The sequence below is a fragment of the Boleophthalmus pectinirostris genome, unplaced genomic scaffold (genome assembly GCF_026225935.1).
Source record: "Boleophthalmus pectinirostris isolate CB_2022bp ecotype Guang Dong unplaced genomic scaffold, ASM2622593v1 HiC_scaffold_2, whole genome shotgun sequence".
NCBI classification, from domain to species: Eukaryota; Metazoa; Chordata; class Actinopteri; order Gobiiformes; family Gobiidae; genus Boleophthalmus; species Boleophthalmus pectinirostris.
In genome coordinates, this window is record NW_026571152.1 from 12,566,239 (window position 1) to 12,584,859 (window position 18,621).

Here is an 18,621-nt window from a genome sequence, read left to right on the forward strand (position 1 = left end):
GCACCTTTTCTGCAAAATAGACTTATCAGAGCTTTTAATCATGTTATAGGTGTTTCCGCTCACCTGAAGTTATATTTAGAGTGATTCATGCATGTCTTTAATCGCTTATTTTCAAATTCCATTTTGCAGATCAACTTGTTTTCACTGGTTAGCTCCCACTGGACATCACAGTATTCTAAGTGTCATATACACATGTCAAAGAAAAGTGTTAGAATAATTGTATATGTTATCCCATATTTTCTATGTATTGTTTTTGTGTGAATAATGTTTTGTGCTTAATAAGTATGCAGTGACCTGTCACCCACTCTGCACACCGCGAAAACAATGACTTATTCAGCTCTTTGCTGGGAAAGAGGACAGCTCTCAAGGTTGGCAGAAAGGAGGGGAAGCGCTGTTCCTAAAGATGCTACAAAGATGCTACACCTTATCGGCCACCTGCTGTTGATATACATATTTGCACAATGAAATCATGTCTGGTGTTTCTACTGTTTTTTGCTGTTTTCAACCCCTCCCCTTTAGAGAAACACCCATAGTAACCAGGGACCCTCTTATGACAATAAAAAGAGGAGACGCAGAGAGTGCATCAGAGCGGGTAGAGACTGTAACGGTAAATGCACTCTCTGTCCGCCCTCCTCATGAGAAAACGATATTAATCTCTTGTCTTTCTTCTTATTTTTACAATGTTTAGGTGGGCTTAAACCTGACAAAAAGTAGTGGTTGTTTGAATAATATTTTTTCCCCTGAGCTTGGTCATATTTCCTTGGTCATATTTTATAAACCCACTGTCAAAACAGGTGCAACTGCAGGGTTTAGACTAAAAATACAAGACTCACTTCTGTAAAAATGACCTCAGACATCACAAGATGTTCATACCTGGAGTCTACCCCACAAAGTCAAAATAACTACTCTGCCACAGGAACATCAGGAGGACATGCACACTCGACTCAAACAGATCAGGAGTCTAACCCACAACCTCCTTACCAAGAGGAGGGGACAGGATAACCACTCTGCCACATGTTGGGGATTATTCTGGATTAAACTCTGATAATCCTCACCGTGACGCAGCAGAAAGAAGAAATATCACATGATTTATACCTGTTCTGCACTGTTGACTTTTCAACGTTTTTAACCATGTTATAATTGTTTCCTTCTCATTGACCGTCAATGACATTTGTGCATGTTTGAGTAATCTTTATTCTCCTGTATTCAAGGTGTCACTACTCTGATCTAACCCTGTTTTCACCACAACCAGTACATGACAGGTTTTTTACTTCCAAAACCAATATCAGTCCTATGTCTTTAAGTATATGCTGATATCTGATATTAACTGATACCAGTGTATAGATGAAAGATGGCATGTTTTTCTCTCAAAATACAGTTAACTAATTACGAAACTGATTTTATTATGTTATGTAACTGTTAGGTATCCTGTAAGTAATTACTGAATTGCTTGTATGAATTAAAGTTCTTGAGACTTCCTGGGCCTAAACAGTCAGTCAGTACTATCAGTTAGTAAAGACTCCAACCAGGATATTCACTGAACTGACATGATGGAACCGATACCCTATACTGCAATTTTTCCTGGATCGGCACAGATATTCGATGCCAGTATTAGTATCCGTGCATCACTACGTATACAAACTTCCTTCTCCAATTTTATTTGCGATAGGTGAAGGATTTGGCAATGTCATTTTGGTACAAATGAAACAAATCCTCTGCTCATAGAGTAATGTGCAGCTATCTATAGGAGGGACAAACAGGATTAACATTATATTTAGTGATTTAAAATGTCCAAATTACAATGATCCATGGCCACCATAGATTGTAACAATTAAGCAGACAAAAGCACAATATGTCTGCTTTGAATCACACATGTTTGTTTTGGCCTGAAGAACATGACTTTTTGGAGTTGTGTCTCATGTATCAGTGCCTGTGGGTGAAAACAGCAAACAGCAAGGGTCTGTCAGGTGACCTCTATCGACCAATCAGAGAGTCCCTCAGGAGTGCCCCTCTGTAGCTGTGAACACTTCACACCTGAGATTCACCAGACAACAGACTGCACCTGACAGAAAGCACCTGGCGCGGAGACAGGTAAGGGTCGGACCTTTGTTCTTATGTCATAGTGATGTGGTTGTGATTCGATTTGTGATTTGTGTTTGAAACTTCAGATTCAGTTCACAGTTTTATTTTTAAAAGTGTCCAGGAGCATTCACATTTGAGAGAGACTGAAATATGAACTTTAAATTCATCCAAGAATCAACCAAGAGGGAGGGCATTTGATACACAGGGAGGGCATCTGACACATGGAGATAGGGATAAGCAGTTGACAGCCTCCTCTGAAATCACATCAACACTTAGTCCTTAGTTCAGTCCTAGTTTAGATTTGGTTTAGTCCTGGGTTAGACCTGGTTTAGTCCAGATTTAGTCCTGGTCCAGCCCTGGTCTAACCCTGATCCGGTCCTAATTTAATCCTGCTTTAATAAATATAATAAACCTTTGGTGTTTGTCTGCCAGATGAAACCCCAGAGGCGCCTCTCCATCACTGTGGTAACGCTCACCTGAGATCCGCCCGACAACAGACGAGTCACCGGGGACACGCCCAAATATGGAGCTGGGGTGCACACACTGGAGACAGGTGACAACTAAAAATCATACTTAAGGGAACACTATGTAACTTTCTGGTTGGGAGCACGTCAGCTGCTTGTTTCTATGTGGGAAGTGACAACCAAAGTTTAAAGATCTGGATCTGAATTGAATTGATCTGCTTTGTTTTGTGAAGCAGAGACAGTCCAGAGACACAAGACAGAGGGGACAGCGGAGTGAGAGGAGACACAAGAGAGACAGGAGAGACATGGGACGAGAGGACACCAGGACTCAGAGGAGTCCACACCAGGAGAGACTGTGGAGGTACCAAATTATCTCCTGAGACTGGAAAACAGGACTGAACCAGGATTAAACAGGACTCAACCAAAATTAAACCAGGACTGAACTAGAACTGAACCAAGACGGAACAAGGTCTAAACCAGGATTAAACCAAGACTAAACCAGGATTAATCCTCTCTCCTCTTTCTGTGATAAGGAGTAGTTTGTGTCGAGAGCTCTCAGTTCGAGTGGAGCGTCTGTCGTGTCGCTCGGTGTATTTCCCGTCTCTGCAGCCCAGGATCAGTTTGACCAGGATCCAAGTCCCAGAGCTACAGGTGAGAGAACGAGAGAGAGAAGGGAAAAGGAGGAGGAGAGAGGGGGGAAAGAGAGAGGAAAGAAAAACAAGAGACTTTTTTGGCTTTTAGCGCCAATGAGCACAGGCTACTGAAAACAACACAACGCCATCTTTGGTTCATCTTCCAGATCTTATTATACTTCCATGGCTCTGACCCTGAAGCTCTCTGACCCTCAGAACTTCATATATTGATCGACTCATCATTTGTTCACATTTGATGATTTTTAGATAGATAGATAGACAGACAGATAGAATTCAATAAACCTGTTTTGATGCAGTTTTAAATTTGAAAACCTTTGTCATTCACAGATAGGAGCCAGTCAGAGCCCAGCTGAAACAAAGCCAGACCAATCACAGAGTCTGAAGGAGGTGACAACACCAGGACCAGAGTCAGGAGTCAGACTGGACTCAGGTCTAAAACTGGACCTGGAGCACACAGTGATTCTACTGGACTCAGACTGGAGAACCTTCTATTTAGACCCAGAACCAAACCTCATCATCAAACTGAACCAGACCAGTCCAAAGACAGAACTAAAACCCGGCCCAGAGACCAGACTTAAGGATGAACCAAATATTAGACCACGGACTAAATCTGGATTCAGACAGAGAACCACACCAGGACTGGAATCAAGAACCAAACCAGGATCCAAATCCAAACTAAAACCAGACTTCATCATCCAAATGGACCAAAGCAGACCAGGACTTGAACCAGGGTTCAGCCTTGAACCACGATTTAGACTTGAACCTCATTTTGGACTAGACTCAAGACCTGAAGTTTTCATGGAATTGGACCATACCAAACTTCCAGAACCAAGACTGGGGATACAACCAGACTTGATCATTCACATGGACCCAAGTGGAACTTTAGATCCAGGACTAGAACAGGAATTTATCATTCAAATGGACCCAAGAGGACTTTCAGAACCAGGACTAGACCCAGGACTAGACCCAGGAGTAGACTCAGGATTAGATCCAGGACTAAATCAAGGTCTCGAGGAAGATCTTTTTTTAGACTCAAACACCATTGAAACAAGCAAAAACTGTTCAGAAGTTGTTGAAAATTTTGCCAAAGTTAAAAGTGAAGTTTCAGATTTTTGTACAGAAAGTTCAGATATGATGGCTGGTTTTGGTTTTGGAGATTTTAGGAATGAAAACATGTCATCAAATAACAAATCACACCAACCAAAAAATTTCACTACATTAAAATGCAAATCTGAAGAATTAGGAGATTATGAGCGATTTAAGGTGGAATGGACAGAATGTAAAGCCACTGATGAGGTTTTTAAGGGGGAACGGAGCAATACTGAAGCCATCATTGAATCAGCAGAAGATTTTAAAATGGACCAAGATTTTAAGGTGGACTGGTGTGAGGATAGGAGCTGTAAAAATGGTTTTAAGATGGATTGGAGTGGAGATGAAGACAATGGAGACATTTTTAAAGTGGAATACAGTGAGGAGGACTCTTTGGACCAGAGGCTTAGAGGTAAAGATAAGGAATGTAGACCCGGTCTTAAGGAGGACTGGAAAGATGATGGCTGTGAAAATGGTTTTAGGGGGGACCATAGGGATAGAAGTGGGGATAAGGAGAGTGAAGATGTTTTTGCGGCGGACTGGGAGGATTTCTGTGCTGTGTGTTCAAATGGAGGAGAGCTGCTCTGCTGTGACCACTGTACCAAAGTTTATCACCTTACCTGCCACGTGCCCCCCTTGCTTAGTGTCCCAGAGTGAGTACACTGGATGCCCTCACATCCTCCTATGTGTCAGATGTCCTCCCATCCTTCAGTATCCTAGTGTGTCAGATTGTGTCAGATACCCTTTCAGTGTGTCTGTGTTTGTAGAGGAGACTGGGTGTGCTCCCTGTGCAGACCAGACCGGGATTTGGACCAGGACCAGAGTCAGAACTTGGACCAGCACCACTCAGAGAGGTTGAGTAGGGCTCTAGTCCCGTACGTTCTCTCCTCTCAGGACCAGAGGGTAGGTGCTTTATTTGACTATGATGTTGAATGGTTAATCCCCAACCCAAACCGTGGTTCTCATAGTTTAACACGTGTCAAAGGTTCAGTGTGTTTTTACAGTGTGGAGCTGTGTGAGGTCAGAGGTCAGAGCTGTGTGAGTGTCATTTGCTAAGTTAGCGCCAGTCATGGTAGTCTTTCGCATGACTTTATTTGCATTGTTTTACTCTAGAAACAGTTAAAATGTCTCTGTCAGGTAAACCAGGTTAAATAGAGTTCACAAGTCAATTTGTGTGTGTTTGTTTCAGAGATGTGAGAAACTGACTTTGCTGCTGCTCACTCACACACTCAGCTCACCATTTCACCGACCCGTCAGTCCTCAGGTACTACAGTACTACTACTATTGTACAACAGTATTACCGATAATATTACTGCTGATACTACTGCTAATATATTACTAATATTGTTACTACTACCATTGAGATGTGATCAAAGTCTTTATTTTACTACTACTACTACTACTGAAGTGCACTATAATCTTTATTTTCACCGGCATTACAAAAATAACTGAGAAATAAAGATGAAAAATAGGCAGAAAGTGAAATTTTTACTCTACAACCCTAATGAGATTAAATAAATCAAATAAAAATAATTAGTTTCACCATAATCTTAAATCAGACCTCTTTTGCACAATAGACTTTTCAGAGCTTTTAACCATTTTATAGTTGTTTTCTTTCATTCATGTGTGTTTGAGTAATCTTTATTCTCCCATATTCAAGAAGTAATTTCTCCATGTACCCCAGTTTATACTATCACTGGTGCCCACATGCCCACTGTGATGTGCTCACTTCCTTCTCCAGATAAATTTTTTGAATTGATGATACATGCAGGATTTGACTGCGTCACATAGTCATTTTAGTACAAATGAAAAAATATCCTCTGCTGGCTAGTGTGATGTGCAGCTATCTATAGAACGGGGTCATCTTTATGCTTCAATAAAATTTATGTGAAACACTCCCTGATGTTTGTTTGTGTTTTCAGTTCCGTCATTATTACCAGATTGTGCGGCGTCCAGTCGACCTCAGCCTGATCCGGAGGAAGCTGCAGACCACTCCCCCTCACCAGACCACGCCTCCTGCGGCTCCCCTGATTCAGGCCACACCCCCTCCCCCTCTCCAGACCCTACCCTCTGCCACACCCACTCCTCTCCCTGCTTCTCAGATCCCTCCCTCTCCATCACCCCCCGTTGTTCAGACACCACCCCTTGCTCCGCCCCCCGCTGGTCTGAGGTACCTGAGTCCAGAGCAGTTTGTGGACGATGTTCTGCTCATGTTCCACAACTGTGCCACCTTCAACTATGTGAGAGACAAATGTGTTTTTATTTCCATATTTTAATTAAAATTGAACTGTAGAAGCATGTGACACTGTGCCACAAACCATGAGGTTGAAAATGTGTTAGGTGGTGCTTGAGGGAAAAACGAGATGGACTTAAAGTGTCCTCTGTTACCATGCATTCCTGTAACATGCTCAAAAGACTGTTCCTCTTCACATGTAACACCTGCTTAGGCTTAGACTTAACTTCATTGATCCACAAGGGAAATTATTTGGACACAGTTGCTCACACATTAAAATATAATATAATAATGAAAAGAAAAAATATAAATGGTAACAATAAATTCAAAATAAGTAGCAAAAATAGCAAGGACTGGTGTCAAATAAGTCATAATAATATAAATGTACATATAAATAACATAGAGAAATATAGTAATACAATCTCAGCTATATACAAGAGGTCATCAGGAGAAACAGTGCAAAGATGATATGATGATTGACAGGACATTAGGGTTATCTATTACATGATATGGGTCATATATGAGTGAGTTGTTGTACAGTTGAATGGAGTATGGTATGACTGTAGTCCTGTATCTCTCACTGTTTGCACAGAGCTGTAGGAGCCTGTGGAGAATGAGCATTCTTTGCATTATTTAGCATATTTTTCAGTTTTTAAAGTGTTCAGTCTTCTGAGACTACACAAAAACTGATATAAAATTTAATCATGACCCATATATCGAGATAAGAATCAAATCATAACATAGAATCGTCTGACCCCTAGACCGACAGCTACAGCTACCTACACAGAAGTCCAATGAGCTCTGAGACTCCTCCTCAGGTTCCAGACCAGGACCACACTCAGCAAGACTCAGACAGGATGCAGACTGGACTCAGACTGCACTGTGCTCTGAGTTATGTTCCAGCCATGATTTGTCTCATACTGTTGTGTTCTGTATGTTCTCTGTTATAGCTGAGGTGGCTCATTGGTCTGTCTCATGTATGTTGCATGTGTGTTCTGTGTGTTTCATGTTGTATTTTTTCTCTTGTAGCCTGACTCAGAGGTGGCAGAGGCGGGGCTGAAGCTTAAGGCATTTTTCCTGCTGAAGTTAAAGGAAGTGTTTCCTGAAAGAACCTTCCCCTCAACCAATCAGAGCACAGCAAACAGGAAGTGCCACCTCAAATGGAGCCATAGGAGAAGAAATAAACTGCACAAATTCTTTCTGAAATAAACCACAGGGAGGGGGTTTATGCCAAACTGACATGTTCAGAGAGAAGAACTGAGTTCTGCATGTTATTCATCTAGGATGACTCTCGCTGAAAGTGATTGGGACGTTCAAACTAGTGATGGGCAAATGAAGCTTCATGACGCATTGAAGCCTTTCATTCAATTGGTTCACTCTAGCGCAAAGCTTCTTGAAGCTTCATGTTTTTATAACTTAATTTTGTATCCTACAAAATAATGCTACTGAACAGAAAGATTGTTGGGACTTATAGGATAGGATGTAAAACTAATACAAATTATAACACAAGTAGTAACTTGAAAAATATTTGTATATATAAAAAAACATGTTTTATTTTTTAAGGACGACATGATTTGAGTATTCCAGAGCTCGTGTGTGACAGTTGCTGCACTACATGGTTTGCAGGAATTGATACAATTCTGGCCAGTGACTTCTGGCCAGCAACACTCAACTTTGCCACTCTCTTTGCCACTGATGTGTTTGCAACTTATGAAGACATGAAAATGGCAGCACCTGGCTTGTCTTGTCAGGCATTCTTAAGAATGCTTGATCTTAGAACTGTCCGTTTTGGCCGTGTACGTAATTTATTGTTTAATCTCTCTCTCTCTCTCTCTCTCTCTCTCTCTATCTCTCTCTCTCTATACACAGTATGTGTGTGTTTATGTGTGTGTGTGTGTCTTTTTTCATTAGATGGGGAAGATCTCTGCTGACACCTTCCTGAGAAGTTTTTTTTGAGTGGGAGGCTGTTAAGTATGGGCTGGATAGGTGCTGTAAAGAGGAGCCCTTTACTTGTCCGGCCTGTAGTCCAGATATGCTTGCTGTTTCTGTTGATGGAAACCGTAAGCATTACCGCTTTAAGAGTGCATCAAGGTAATAATAAATAATTGTAAACTGTACATACAGATAAAATATCACAATTCTTCTTATATGAATTCAAAAATGTTTTTCAGCTAATTTATTACTGTTCCTATATTCTTTTTAGATCTGAAGAACCAGCAATATTTGATGGAGTTTTCCTTGCAAATGATAATGATGTTGCTATGTTCACAGCAAGGCCAAACATGTATTGTTGCTAATTTTAATCTATAATTTAAAAAAATCTTCAAATATCAAAATAATTTGCATTTCTCATTTTTACTAGGTGTCTGGAAGAGGTATTTGTGGTGGCGAGTGGTCGGCAGCCAGAGAAACCTCCCGCAAATCTGCCAGCAAGCTGGATGAAGAGGGACTTGAGCTAGCAGTGTGCCGGCATGGAGTTCTTCTCTGTGCACTTAACATGTACAGGGGGGAAATTTTTGCTTATCCTTTGTACCTCCAACAAAAGGTCACAAACAGCACCTTTTTTTGCATGGATGTTACCTGCAAATATTGGCCATACCTAAAAAAGGTCTCAAAGCATTGTCCAGAGCTCCAGGCACTGCTCAGCATGAAACCTTTTCTTTCCGTGTTCCATGCAAAAGCTCATGACTTCAAATGTGAAGTAAGTGAAGTTACAGAATGAATCCTTGTTAATCCCTCCTGTAACCTTCTTGTTTTCAAACAGGTTAAATGGAGTGGAGCATATCAGGAGGGGGCTGGCTTAACCCTTGGAGAGGAGGTAGAACAAGTTAATGCCTTCCTCTCTCGCATTGCTGTGACAACAAAGCATATGTCAAAAGCAGGTGACATAACACATACTTTAAGAGTGATTCATTAACAGTGTATATAAAACTCCCAATGAGTGACGAGCTTCCTTTCTGTTATAGGGCGTTCTGACATGTTAACCCTTATGGCCATACGGTGGAATGATCACAAGTTTGAAAACTTGGCTGGATCCTTGTCCCGCAGATATCTGAAAGTAATAACTATTATATATAGTGTGTTAATGACATACCATATCAAGAACATATCAATTTTTGATTGATTGCATTTTTACTTACAGACCATAAAGATGTTGGATGAAAAAGAAAAAATGCTGGAATCCACAAAAAATGAACTTTTGCTCACTGAGGTCCAGTTAAAGGACTGGGTAGCTGATGTGAAGGAGTGGGCTGAATGTGAGAACTGTCATACATATAAAATAATACATGTTCTGTCTAAATTGAGATTATGATGTATATTCATGTTACTATGGAATTTTTTTCTCTATAGCAGCAACCACTCCAACAGATGAAGATGCCTTGGAAAGTAAAATTGAGGGACTGGTAGCAAGCATCAAGAGACGCACGCAGCATTTGTACAAAGACACAGACGGCTGCAAAGCTCGAGCCAGGGTCCGACGCAAACTCAGAGAGGAGAAGCGGATGTTATGTACTTTGATTGAAGAGTATAACACCCTGAGCTCAAGCGCAGAGGCTCTGTGCATTGACACAATCCTCAGAGAAGATGTCGCATGGCCATGGCAGGACAACCAAAATGGTACATTGTTCACAATTTAGTCACTTGTTTCCATAGTTTTTCCCATAATAATACATTTACTTCAGTTAGCCTGGAGACATAATAATATTCTTTCTATTTAGATACAAATTTAGACACACACACATCCATTCATACATATTCACACCCACACACGATTGGATGTGTATAGTAAGCACTTGTTATTAACTATTAATTGATTTATAATTTTACAATTAACCATCATGAAAAAAGTATTTAGCTTTCAATTTGGAGGAAGTGCTGCTTCTACATTTTACTTGATTTTATCACATACTTTATGCATTTTAATCAGTAATGATGATTACCTTTATGCTATTCAGATCATGTTACCATTAGGACAAAGAGACAAGTCTTTGACCAAGTCATGGGAGTGAGAAGACTGCAAGAAGAGAAGAAGATTCTTGTTGCTGAGATGGCTAAGCACTGGAATTATCTCCTAGCTCGTTTTGGTTGGCTGAAAGAGCATTCTGACCGGGTCTCTAAACTTCCCCTCCAGAGTATGTAGTTTTATGAAAAAATATAATGATTAATTATTAGTAACTGTTTTTAAATTTCTTTTACTTTTAGATACTCAGGATGTACTCACTGATGAGGCCCTGAATGGCATGCAGGCCCTATTAAAAAAAAAGTTGTGGAACATTCGGCAAAAAATACAGGATGTGAGGCACTGCTACTTGAGCATTTTTACTGGAGCAGAGTGTGACTTCCTACAGATGACTTCTGATTTTCCAGACAGTGACTTGGACAGTGATTTGGACGACATGTACTAAAATGTAGTTCTATAGACCTTAAATTGTTTAATTCATTTATCGGTCGAGGGTGTCCTCAGTCCACCAAAGTTTGTACTAGTTGACTAATTTTTCTATTTGTATTATAAGGATTTATATGGATCAGATCAGAAAGGAGAAGGCTTAGAGTGAGTTAGTTTTGGATTTAGGAATCAACTGTGAGTTAAAAGGGCCCATATTTACGCTGTTTTCTGGCCTATGTTTTATGTTACATGATTTTATAACTTTAGTATGTGTATGGGGTTTCTACAGTTTTCATGTTTTTGTCCTTATTTTGGTTAATCACCTCATCTGTGGTTTAGGGCTGATACATGTAGTTACTATGATTAACTGAGATTCAGGAGCAGGACCACGCCTCAGCCGCCCTCTCCTCTCACCAGCGAACCACAACTCATCTCGACTACGCCTCTAATTTCCCAGAAGCCTTTATGTAGCAGCCTTTCCCATCATCCCAGTTTGTCTGGGCTAACTCGACCCCACCCTCCCATCCCCTATTTTGTCTTTCAGTCATGATACCCCTACGGGGAGGGTCCCGTTCCGACTGGGCCAATTGTAGATTGAGACGGAGCCCCCACCTAGAGTCTCAACCCAGCCATCTCTGCCCTGCTTTGTACATTATCAATAAACTTCTTCGCACTATGTTCTTGGCGTGGTCCTAGCTAGTGAATGTCTGGGTGTGTAAAGTGACAGCCACTGTTTTAGAGCAGCAGAAACATTAGTATTGTGTTGTATTCACACCTTTTATGTTGAATAACTATACATTGACAGCCCACAGACTGAAAATAAAATCAATATTGTACATCTTTGTCAGCAAAATTATTTTGCTGTGTTACTTTCTTCTCCAATAAAACACTCAGCTAACTGAAAAATATGAATTGATCCTTTGTATTCATTCCTATAGTAGATTTTTGAAAATGTTACATTTGATATTGTCATGTTACAATATATTCCTACAATAATGATAACATTAATCAACATATATGTTATGTGTATATTTTTTGTCTATGTATATGTCAGCATTAGGACAACAGTGAAAGTGCCTACATTATATATCCATGGTATTCAGAATGAGGAAAAGCAAAGACCATAGCAAGAAGGAAGGGTATATATGAGCCGTCTGTCCTAAGCACCAGTAAGAGACAGAGAATATATAAAAAGCACACAGATTCCACCAAGCATTCATGCAGGCATGCTACTTATAAACTATAAATGTATTATTTCCATGTGAAGGAGAGTACAAAATGCATATAAGCACAATATTGATTTGTTATTATTATTATAGTGGTGTACACATTAGTGCCTAGCCCATAATCCAGACAAAACAATAATATGTCCATGGAAACAAGCAGGTGGTGTTGCCTATAGCAGAAATGTTCCATAGTAGTGCAGTGCACCCATAAATCCTTTGAGTGAGAGGGGTTAGCCAACACAATGTGATACAATGTTTCATTGTAAATGGTAAAATTTACAATGAATGCAAGTATGTTTCATTTTGGTTTTGTTCTGTTTACAATAGGCCGACATGGAAAAAAGATCCAGCAGCCATGATATACCGGGTACTCTTGAACACTGTACTGAAAAGAGGAATCTATAAATGAACTAGTAGGACACATGCAGAGACCAGATCCAGCTTGATGTGCATGGGCTGGAGCATGTGTATAAAAACCATCATCATGATCAGCACAGGGAAGAATATTCAACAACAATTCTTCCTCACATTAAAAGAAAGATAAAAAAGTTATTTCTTGGGTATCATGGCTTCCATCATCCATAATACTTACATAGGGTTAAATTCTTACTGGAGACATGGCACTGCCTGAACCTGTTTAACACAAGTCTGAAAACAGAAACAACAGAATTATACGCACCTTTTGCAATTATCATTCATGCTCAAACACATTTACATTATGACTGTATGTCCGGTCGTTAATGTATTTGTTCAATGGCCTTCTCATTGAGTAATGCACTTAGTTAAGAGGAAATGAACACAAGAACTTCTCTATTTCCACTGGACATGTCCACTCAGTGTATGATCTATTCCTTTCATAGATTTATTTATTTATTTTTTATTATTAATTTTTTTTTTTTTTGTAAGTTTAGTCAAATTGTAGTTCTTTAGGTATATTGGTATATCATGAACTTCCAAGATCATGTGATAAGTCCATCTTCCACATATTGTAAAAGGAAAAGGAATCAGAAGTGCAATGTTATATATATAGGGTGACCAAGGTGCTCCCTTAGTCACACTGTAGAAGATAAAACAGAGCTGCACAGGTGCATCTAAGCCTAAGGAACATGTGTGAGAGCCTCTGGGCATGTCTATGTCACATCAGGAGGAGGGGTCTGTGTAAGATCATACTGTCACCTGTGTCCCACACATCAGAAAAAAGGCCTATGAGCCCATATTTAGACAGATGCTGCTGTGACATGAGCCCTAATAAGAGACAGAGGATTTATGAATGCTATAATAATGTATTTAAAAGAAATATTCACCAAAATATGTAGATAAACTTTTTTTTTTTCTGCAAGATGATGTTGAAAGCATCTGTAAAACGTAGTCTATTTTGCATAGTGTATTTTGCTCCACTGAGAAGAAAATGATTATGGTGCATTAAATAATGGAAACAATAATTCAATCCATTAAAAGTAACTTTATTAGCCAAGCTTGTTGTTTTGCTTAACCACAAAAAGAACTCAACAATGAATCACATGTAATCACTAATGTAAACAGTTTGTACATACGCCTACACAATTTAAATGCCACTGGCTAAATAGCAGTTGTAGCCCTATAAGCTATTACTACTTCATAGCATCTGATGTAGGCTACTATTGTTGCCTCCAATTATTTGTTTACTAGTTGACAACTTTAAACAAAGTCAGAATATTCCTTTCAAAGAGAAGTGTGCATCAAAGGCAGTGTCGAGGAGGTGGGGGCAGTCTTTTAAAGGTGATAAGTGTGTCCAAATTTCTAAAATGGAGGGGGAGAGAGTAGGAGGAGCAATGGCGAAGGTGCTTTGTCTAAACTGTGTGAATGAGGAGGTTTCAGTCAGATGGAGAGCCCGTGGGGTTGTTGTAGAACCTGTGTGATGTGGTGTTTGGTTCAGGTGTGGGACCTAACTGACTCAGGGTGCATCCGAGTTTCAAAGGGGTGCAAACAATACTCTTCCATTTTATCTGTCATTATTTTACATACAAACACTTTTAAATGAGATTGCTCAGCATCCTTTTGTACCCCTGTAGACGTGGGCCTGGTGATTAGTCAGACAGCCTCTTTATTTTTCCTGTTCACTCCTTCACCTTTTCAGATATAATTTCTTCAGAGATGATCCTTTATTGCACTTATACAGTTCTTGCCACAGTGATCCCAAGGGTGTTGTCTCTGAACAGAAAACCCATTCATTTTTTTTGCCCTGACTGGTTGCTCTATAAAATAAAAAATGCAATCACATCATAGATTGCAATATATTTTAAATAACCTCTTAGCAAACACCTGCCACACTTTCTTTTGGTGGGGGGGAATAACCAGAAGTCCTCAGCGTAGTCTGTTAAGGGAAAAAGACAGAGCATTGTGTTAGTACAGTGAAAAATGTATGCAAACATGAAAGTAGTAACATACTGGGCCAATGCCAATGGTCAAAATTTTCAGTTTTTCGGTATACAGTTAATATGCCTAAACTGAACTAAATTATATATTAGGTAGTGAAATTTATTAATTTATTAATCTCAATGCTATTTATTATTTTGTTATTGCTATGTACAGTGCAGATTTGGCCGCTGATTAAATGTTTGTTTTTGGGAATAAATGTTTTTATTACTTAATTAATACATATAAATTATTATAATTATATATTTTTTTTCACACAAAAAAATAGCAAGAGCAATATTTGATTAAGGATGTTTAATGTTCTTCGTAACAAACAAAACATTAGCTGGTACACTGTACCACACTGATCACCTGTTTAGACGGGAGCAGGTAGCACATTCACATCAGTTGAAGCCTTCATTGCCGAATACAGCCTCAAACTGCAATGACAAACAGAGACAGGAGCAATGTCATAAATGTAAATTATGCAAGCATTATAATGCAATGCGTCCTCTTCACCTTTGGTGTGGATGAAGATGTCTTGCTGAATCATTTGATGAATCTTTCCGCCTTGAAAATCCCTCTCAAAATCTGAAGATGTTTCTTCAGTCACAAGATAGCTGCTGACATGTGACACCATAGAATAAAGGCAGAAAATAAATAGAGGAACTTCGGTTCACATGTACATGTAACGGTGCACAGCACCACAGAGAGCAGTCACTTGAGACATTGCCTCTGTTGAGCACTTGGGATTTCTTAAAGAACTCAAGGTTGGCAAATTGCTGAAATCTGATCTCCTCTGTCCTACATTTGGATAGAACATCTTGGGTGGCGCATTACTAAAAAGAGAATACAGTTGGTTGTTATAAATAAATATTCACACTGTTAATGACAAATATTTTCTCTGCTATGTTGCAGCACCATTGAAAAAAAGTCACAATAACTTAGACTGAGGGTTGACCTACATTTGTCTATTTTAATAGTCATTTATATTGATTGTAATTACATGATGCTTCTCATTCCCATGCTTATCTTGCTTGCAGCACTGTGATTTACCCATTGTTGGACAAATAAGGGTCTGACAGTCTGACCTCACCTCCGGTGTCTTTTAAGCAGGCCATGTTTATGAAAAGAGATGCACAAATTATCATTATATTCCATAGCTGTTCTATCTCTGAGTACACACACTGCTTACCTTCTCATTGTGCTTCCCAAGAAAGCATCACCAAATATACAGCAGTCTACCACGGAGTTCATTCATTCTTTTTGCTTACTGACCCTGGTTTGTCTGTTCTTTGTCTGTATGTCAAAATAAATAAATACAATTAGACAGTCGCATCTGGACAAATATAAATATAATACAGATAGCAAACATACATTTTTTAAAAAGGTCAAGATACCTGCTGCCCATTTATGCCTGACATCAAGCAGATACTATGCTCTTGCATTCATCCTGAGTGCTCTGTTTAGAAATAAGTGATCCCTGGGTTTAATCTGACCATAGTGAAACAGTTATGCTAAAACATGTTGTATTGCACGTCACTGGCAGTGGTCAACCATTTCAATAGTTCAGAAAAAGGCTAAAAATATGGATACATGGGTGTGTAATGAAATAAAACAGCAAGGAACACAAATATGCCTTGATATCTCACAAGCAAATGACAGCCTTGAGCAGGCAACTTCAGATTGTTGTACCAAGGGATGTTACAGCGGCTTAACTTGCCATCATTCCATCTTGAGTACAGATGAAGACTCAAACAACATATTTTAAAGCTGATGACTGGTTACGGTAAGATTAATGTAATGGCCAAGCCAAATTCATTACTTTGTCTAGATTTGTCTGTCATCGTCATACTTGACAATGATTGGGAATAGACATACTGTATTACTGGCATTGCATAGGGAAGTGTGCTTATTTTTGGTGAGAAATGTTACGTTAAAATCTGACTGTAGTATTACTAAGTACATTCATGCTGTTGCTGCAAAACATAATTAATAAAAGTGTAATTTCTAAAGCAACATACTTACATTTAGCACAGGTCTGTCAACTTCTCTTTCTTTATCATCATGTCGAGAGGACACCACAAGCCAGACACAGTGTACAGAAGAGGCTATAACATCAGGGTCTCCTGGTGGGTTCTCTGAATGAAGGATCATCAGAGTTTCATCAGTGGATTCATTTTTTTTTGGACCTGTGAAAAGCATTTTTTAAAAATAGCTCTTAGAGTAAAGCAAATACGCAAAACATCTGTGTAAGTTTTACCTTATTCAGAGGATTAGCCTGTTGACAGGACCATAGTAGTTCACTGCCCCTGAGAGGTGAAAATCTGACTCGCAAAATATAACATACAGACTTGCTCTATGCCCACTAATGTTAACACACTAACAATTACTGCCCCTGCCACCTCCATTAAATACTGTTGATCAGTAACGGTCTTCTACAGAACAGCAATAGGTTGTAGTCAAGTTAAGATTTGATAACTTGAAATATAGGTACTATATGAAATGTTCTTGCTTAACTGCAGTGTTGTTGTCTAGGATGGGAGCCTCTTCAATCTTTTGTCTGAGGGGTGTGAGCAGTTATACGCTGGAGTGGAATATCTATAACTTCTCTAAACCTAAACAAGGATTTTGAAAAAATGTCAGACTACAAAGAATAAAACAGGTCTAAAACTGTATATGGTAAGCATGACTGATTTGACTGTATATCCGCAAAAAAACAACAACAACAATACAGAGAAAATGTTTTTTTTAATTGTTAAACGAACTGCAACTACTACTAGAATGATGACAACAACCACGACGACTACTACTACTACTACTACTACTATTTTACAATTACAACAAATACTGTGCTGCTGGTTCCCAGGTGTCATCCCACACCTTACCACTGCAAACAGTATAAGACAAAAAAAAAAAAAAAAAATCAGCTTTTTTAAAAAAATTTTTTTTAACTAAGTTCTAATTAAGTTACAATTATTTGATAGCACATCACTTACCACTCAGGACATGGTGACCATCGGATTTTGACTTCTGCTTTTCCCTAAAAAAATTGCATTATAATAATACTGAATGCATTTTAAACCATGAAGAAAAATAGCATAATCTTGCTTCATAATACACATCATAAACCTGGCCTTATAATGTTACTGGAGATATATCCTGATATAAATGGGGATGATATAAAAGTTGAAAGAGTGTGATATAGTGCAGCCTCTCAGTTGTGAGGGGAGGCAGACAGATGTCTTAGCTAAGTCTAGAGTTATTTAAAGCAACAACACGTAATTTTCTGGAATCCATGGAAATAGAAAGTTAATAATATTACAGTCAAAGAAACAACATTTCCATGGAAAAAAAGCAGGAGATTCTCCTCCAGGCAAAGTAAGACTCAGTAAGATTTTGAATGTTTTACAGTGTAATAAAATATATGTAAAGGCACTGCAGAGAAACCTTCAACATACTGCTCAACTGGTCTGCAAAACTGTCATATACTTACATTTGAAACTCTTTTGTCCACTACTTTTTCATAGCGAAACACCTTTTGATATTTGTGTCTTTTACATTCTACAAAAATAGATAAAGATAATAATGAGCACTGTACCCATATAAAACAAAAAACTGTTCAACAACTAACCTTTCGGACATGAGGTCTCTTTTTTGCCTGTTTTTGAGTTTTCTGGGTGGAGAGTGGAAGAGGGTGGAGTGGATGGAAAGGAGTGGCAGTGGAGGCTGGAGGGAAGTGGACGCAGTGGAGCAGTGGATGGCAGTGGAAAGTGGACCGGTGGAGAAGTGGAGTGGAAAACATTGGAATACAATTACAAACTCAAACACACACAGGTACAATGCATATTGTTTTCATAAGTGTTCTATTAAAGCAAAAAATATGTCCAATGATCTCCATTGGGTTTTATAATCAGATAAAAGCAAAGTGTCTGTTCCTGGCACTAATGCAGCACTCAGCACCAGACTGAACACCAGCTTGAGCTCAAAGTAGCAGCTCTGCCTACAAAAGCCCCTTTGGACAAAGATCTTTCTTTCTTCAGACTCTGGAATGATGCTGTTATGATTGGGGCTATTGTGTGGTATGATGGTT

The 18,621-nt window shown here is 39.1% G+C and overlaps 1 protein-coding gene and 1 long non-coding RNA gene across 3 annotated transcripts; one reads left to right on the forward strand and one right to left on the reverse strand.

Moving 5' to 3' along the window:
- Positions 1 to 8,943: 8,943 nt before the first annotated feature.
- LOC129409464 (uncharacterized) lies at positions 8,944 to 11,789 on the forward strand. 2 transcript variants are annotated; one of them, XM_055155633.1, is made up of 7 exons: positions 8,944 to 9,222; positions 9,286 to 9,403; positions 9,488 to 9,579; positions 9,664 to 9,778; positions 9,873 to 10,139; positions 10,478 to 10,654; positions 10,725 to 11,789. In XM_055155633.1, exons 1-7 carry the CDS (start codon positions 9,019 to 9,021, stop codon positions 10,925 to 10,927), a joined length of 1,176 nt encoding a protein of 391 aa, XP_055011608.1. In that variant the 5' UTR covers positions 8,944 to 9,018; the 3' UTR covers positions 10,928 to 11,789. The 2 variants fall into 2 exon arrangements, with proteins under 2 accessions (XP_055011608.1, XP_055011609.1); XM_055155634.1 differs by having other exon boundaries at positions 9,876 to 10,139.
- Positions 11,790 to 14,456: 2,667 nt separating this feature from the next.
- Positions 14,457 to 16,786, reverse strand: LOC129409501 (uncharacterized). Its single transcript, XR_008632440.1, has 6 exons — positions 16,557 to 16,786; positions 15,724 to 15,827; positions 15,535 to 15,633; positions 15,048 to 15,367; positions 14,901 to 14,968; positions 14,457 to 14,487 (listed from the first exon to the last, which is right to left on the reverse strand). It is a non-coding gene; the product is annotated as an uncharacterized LOC129409501 (long non-coding RNA).
- Between the last annotated feature and the right edge of the window lie 1,835 nt (positions 16,787 to 18,621).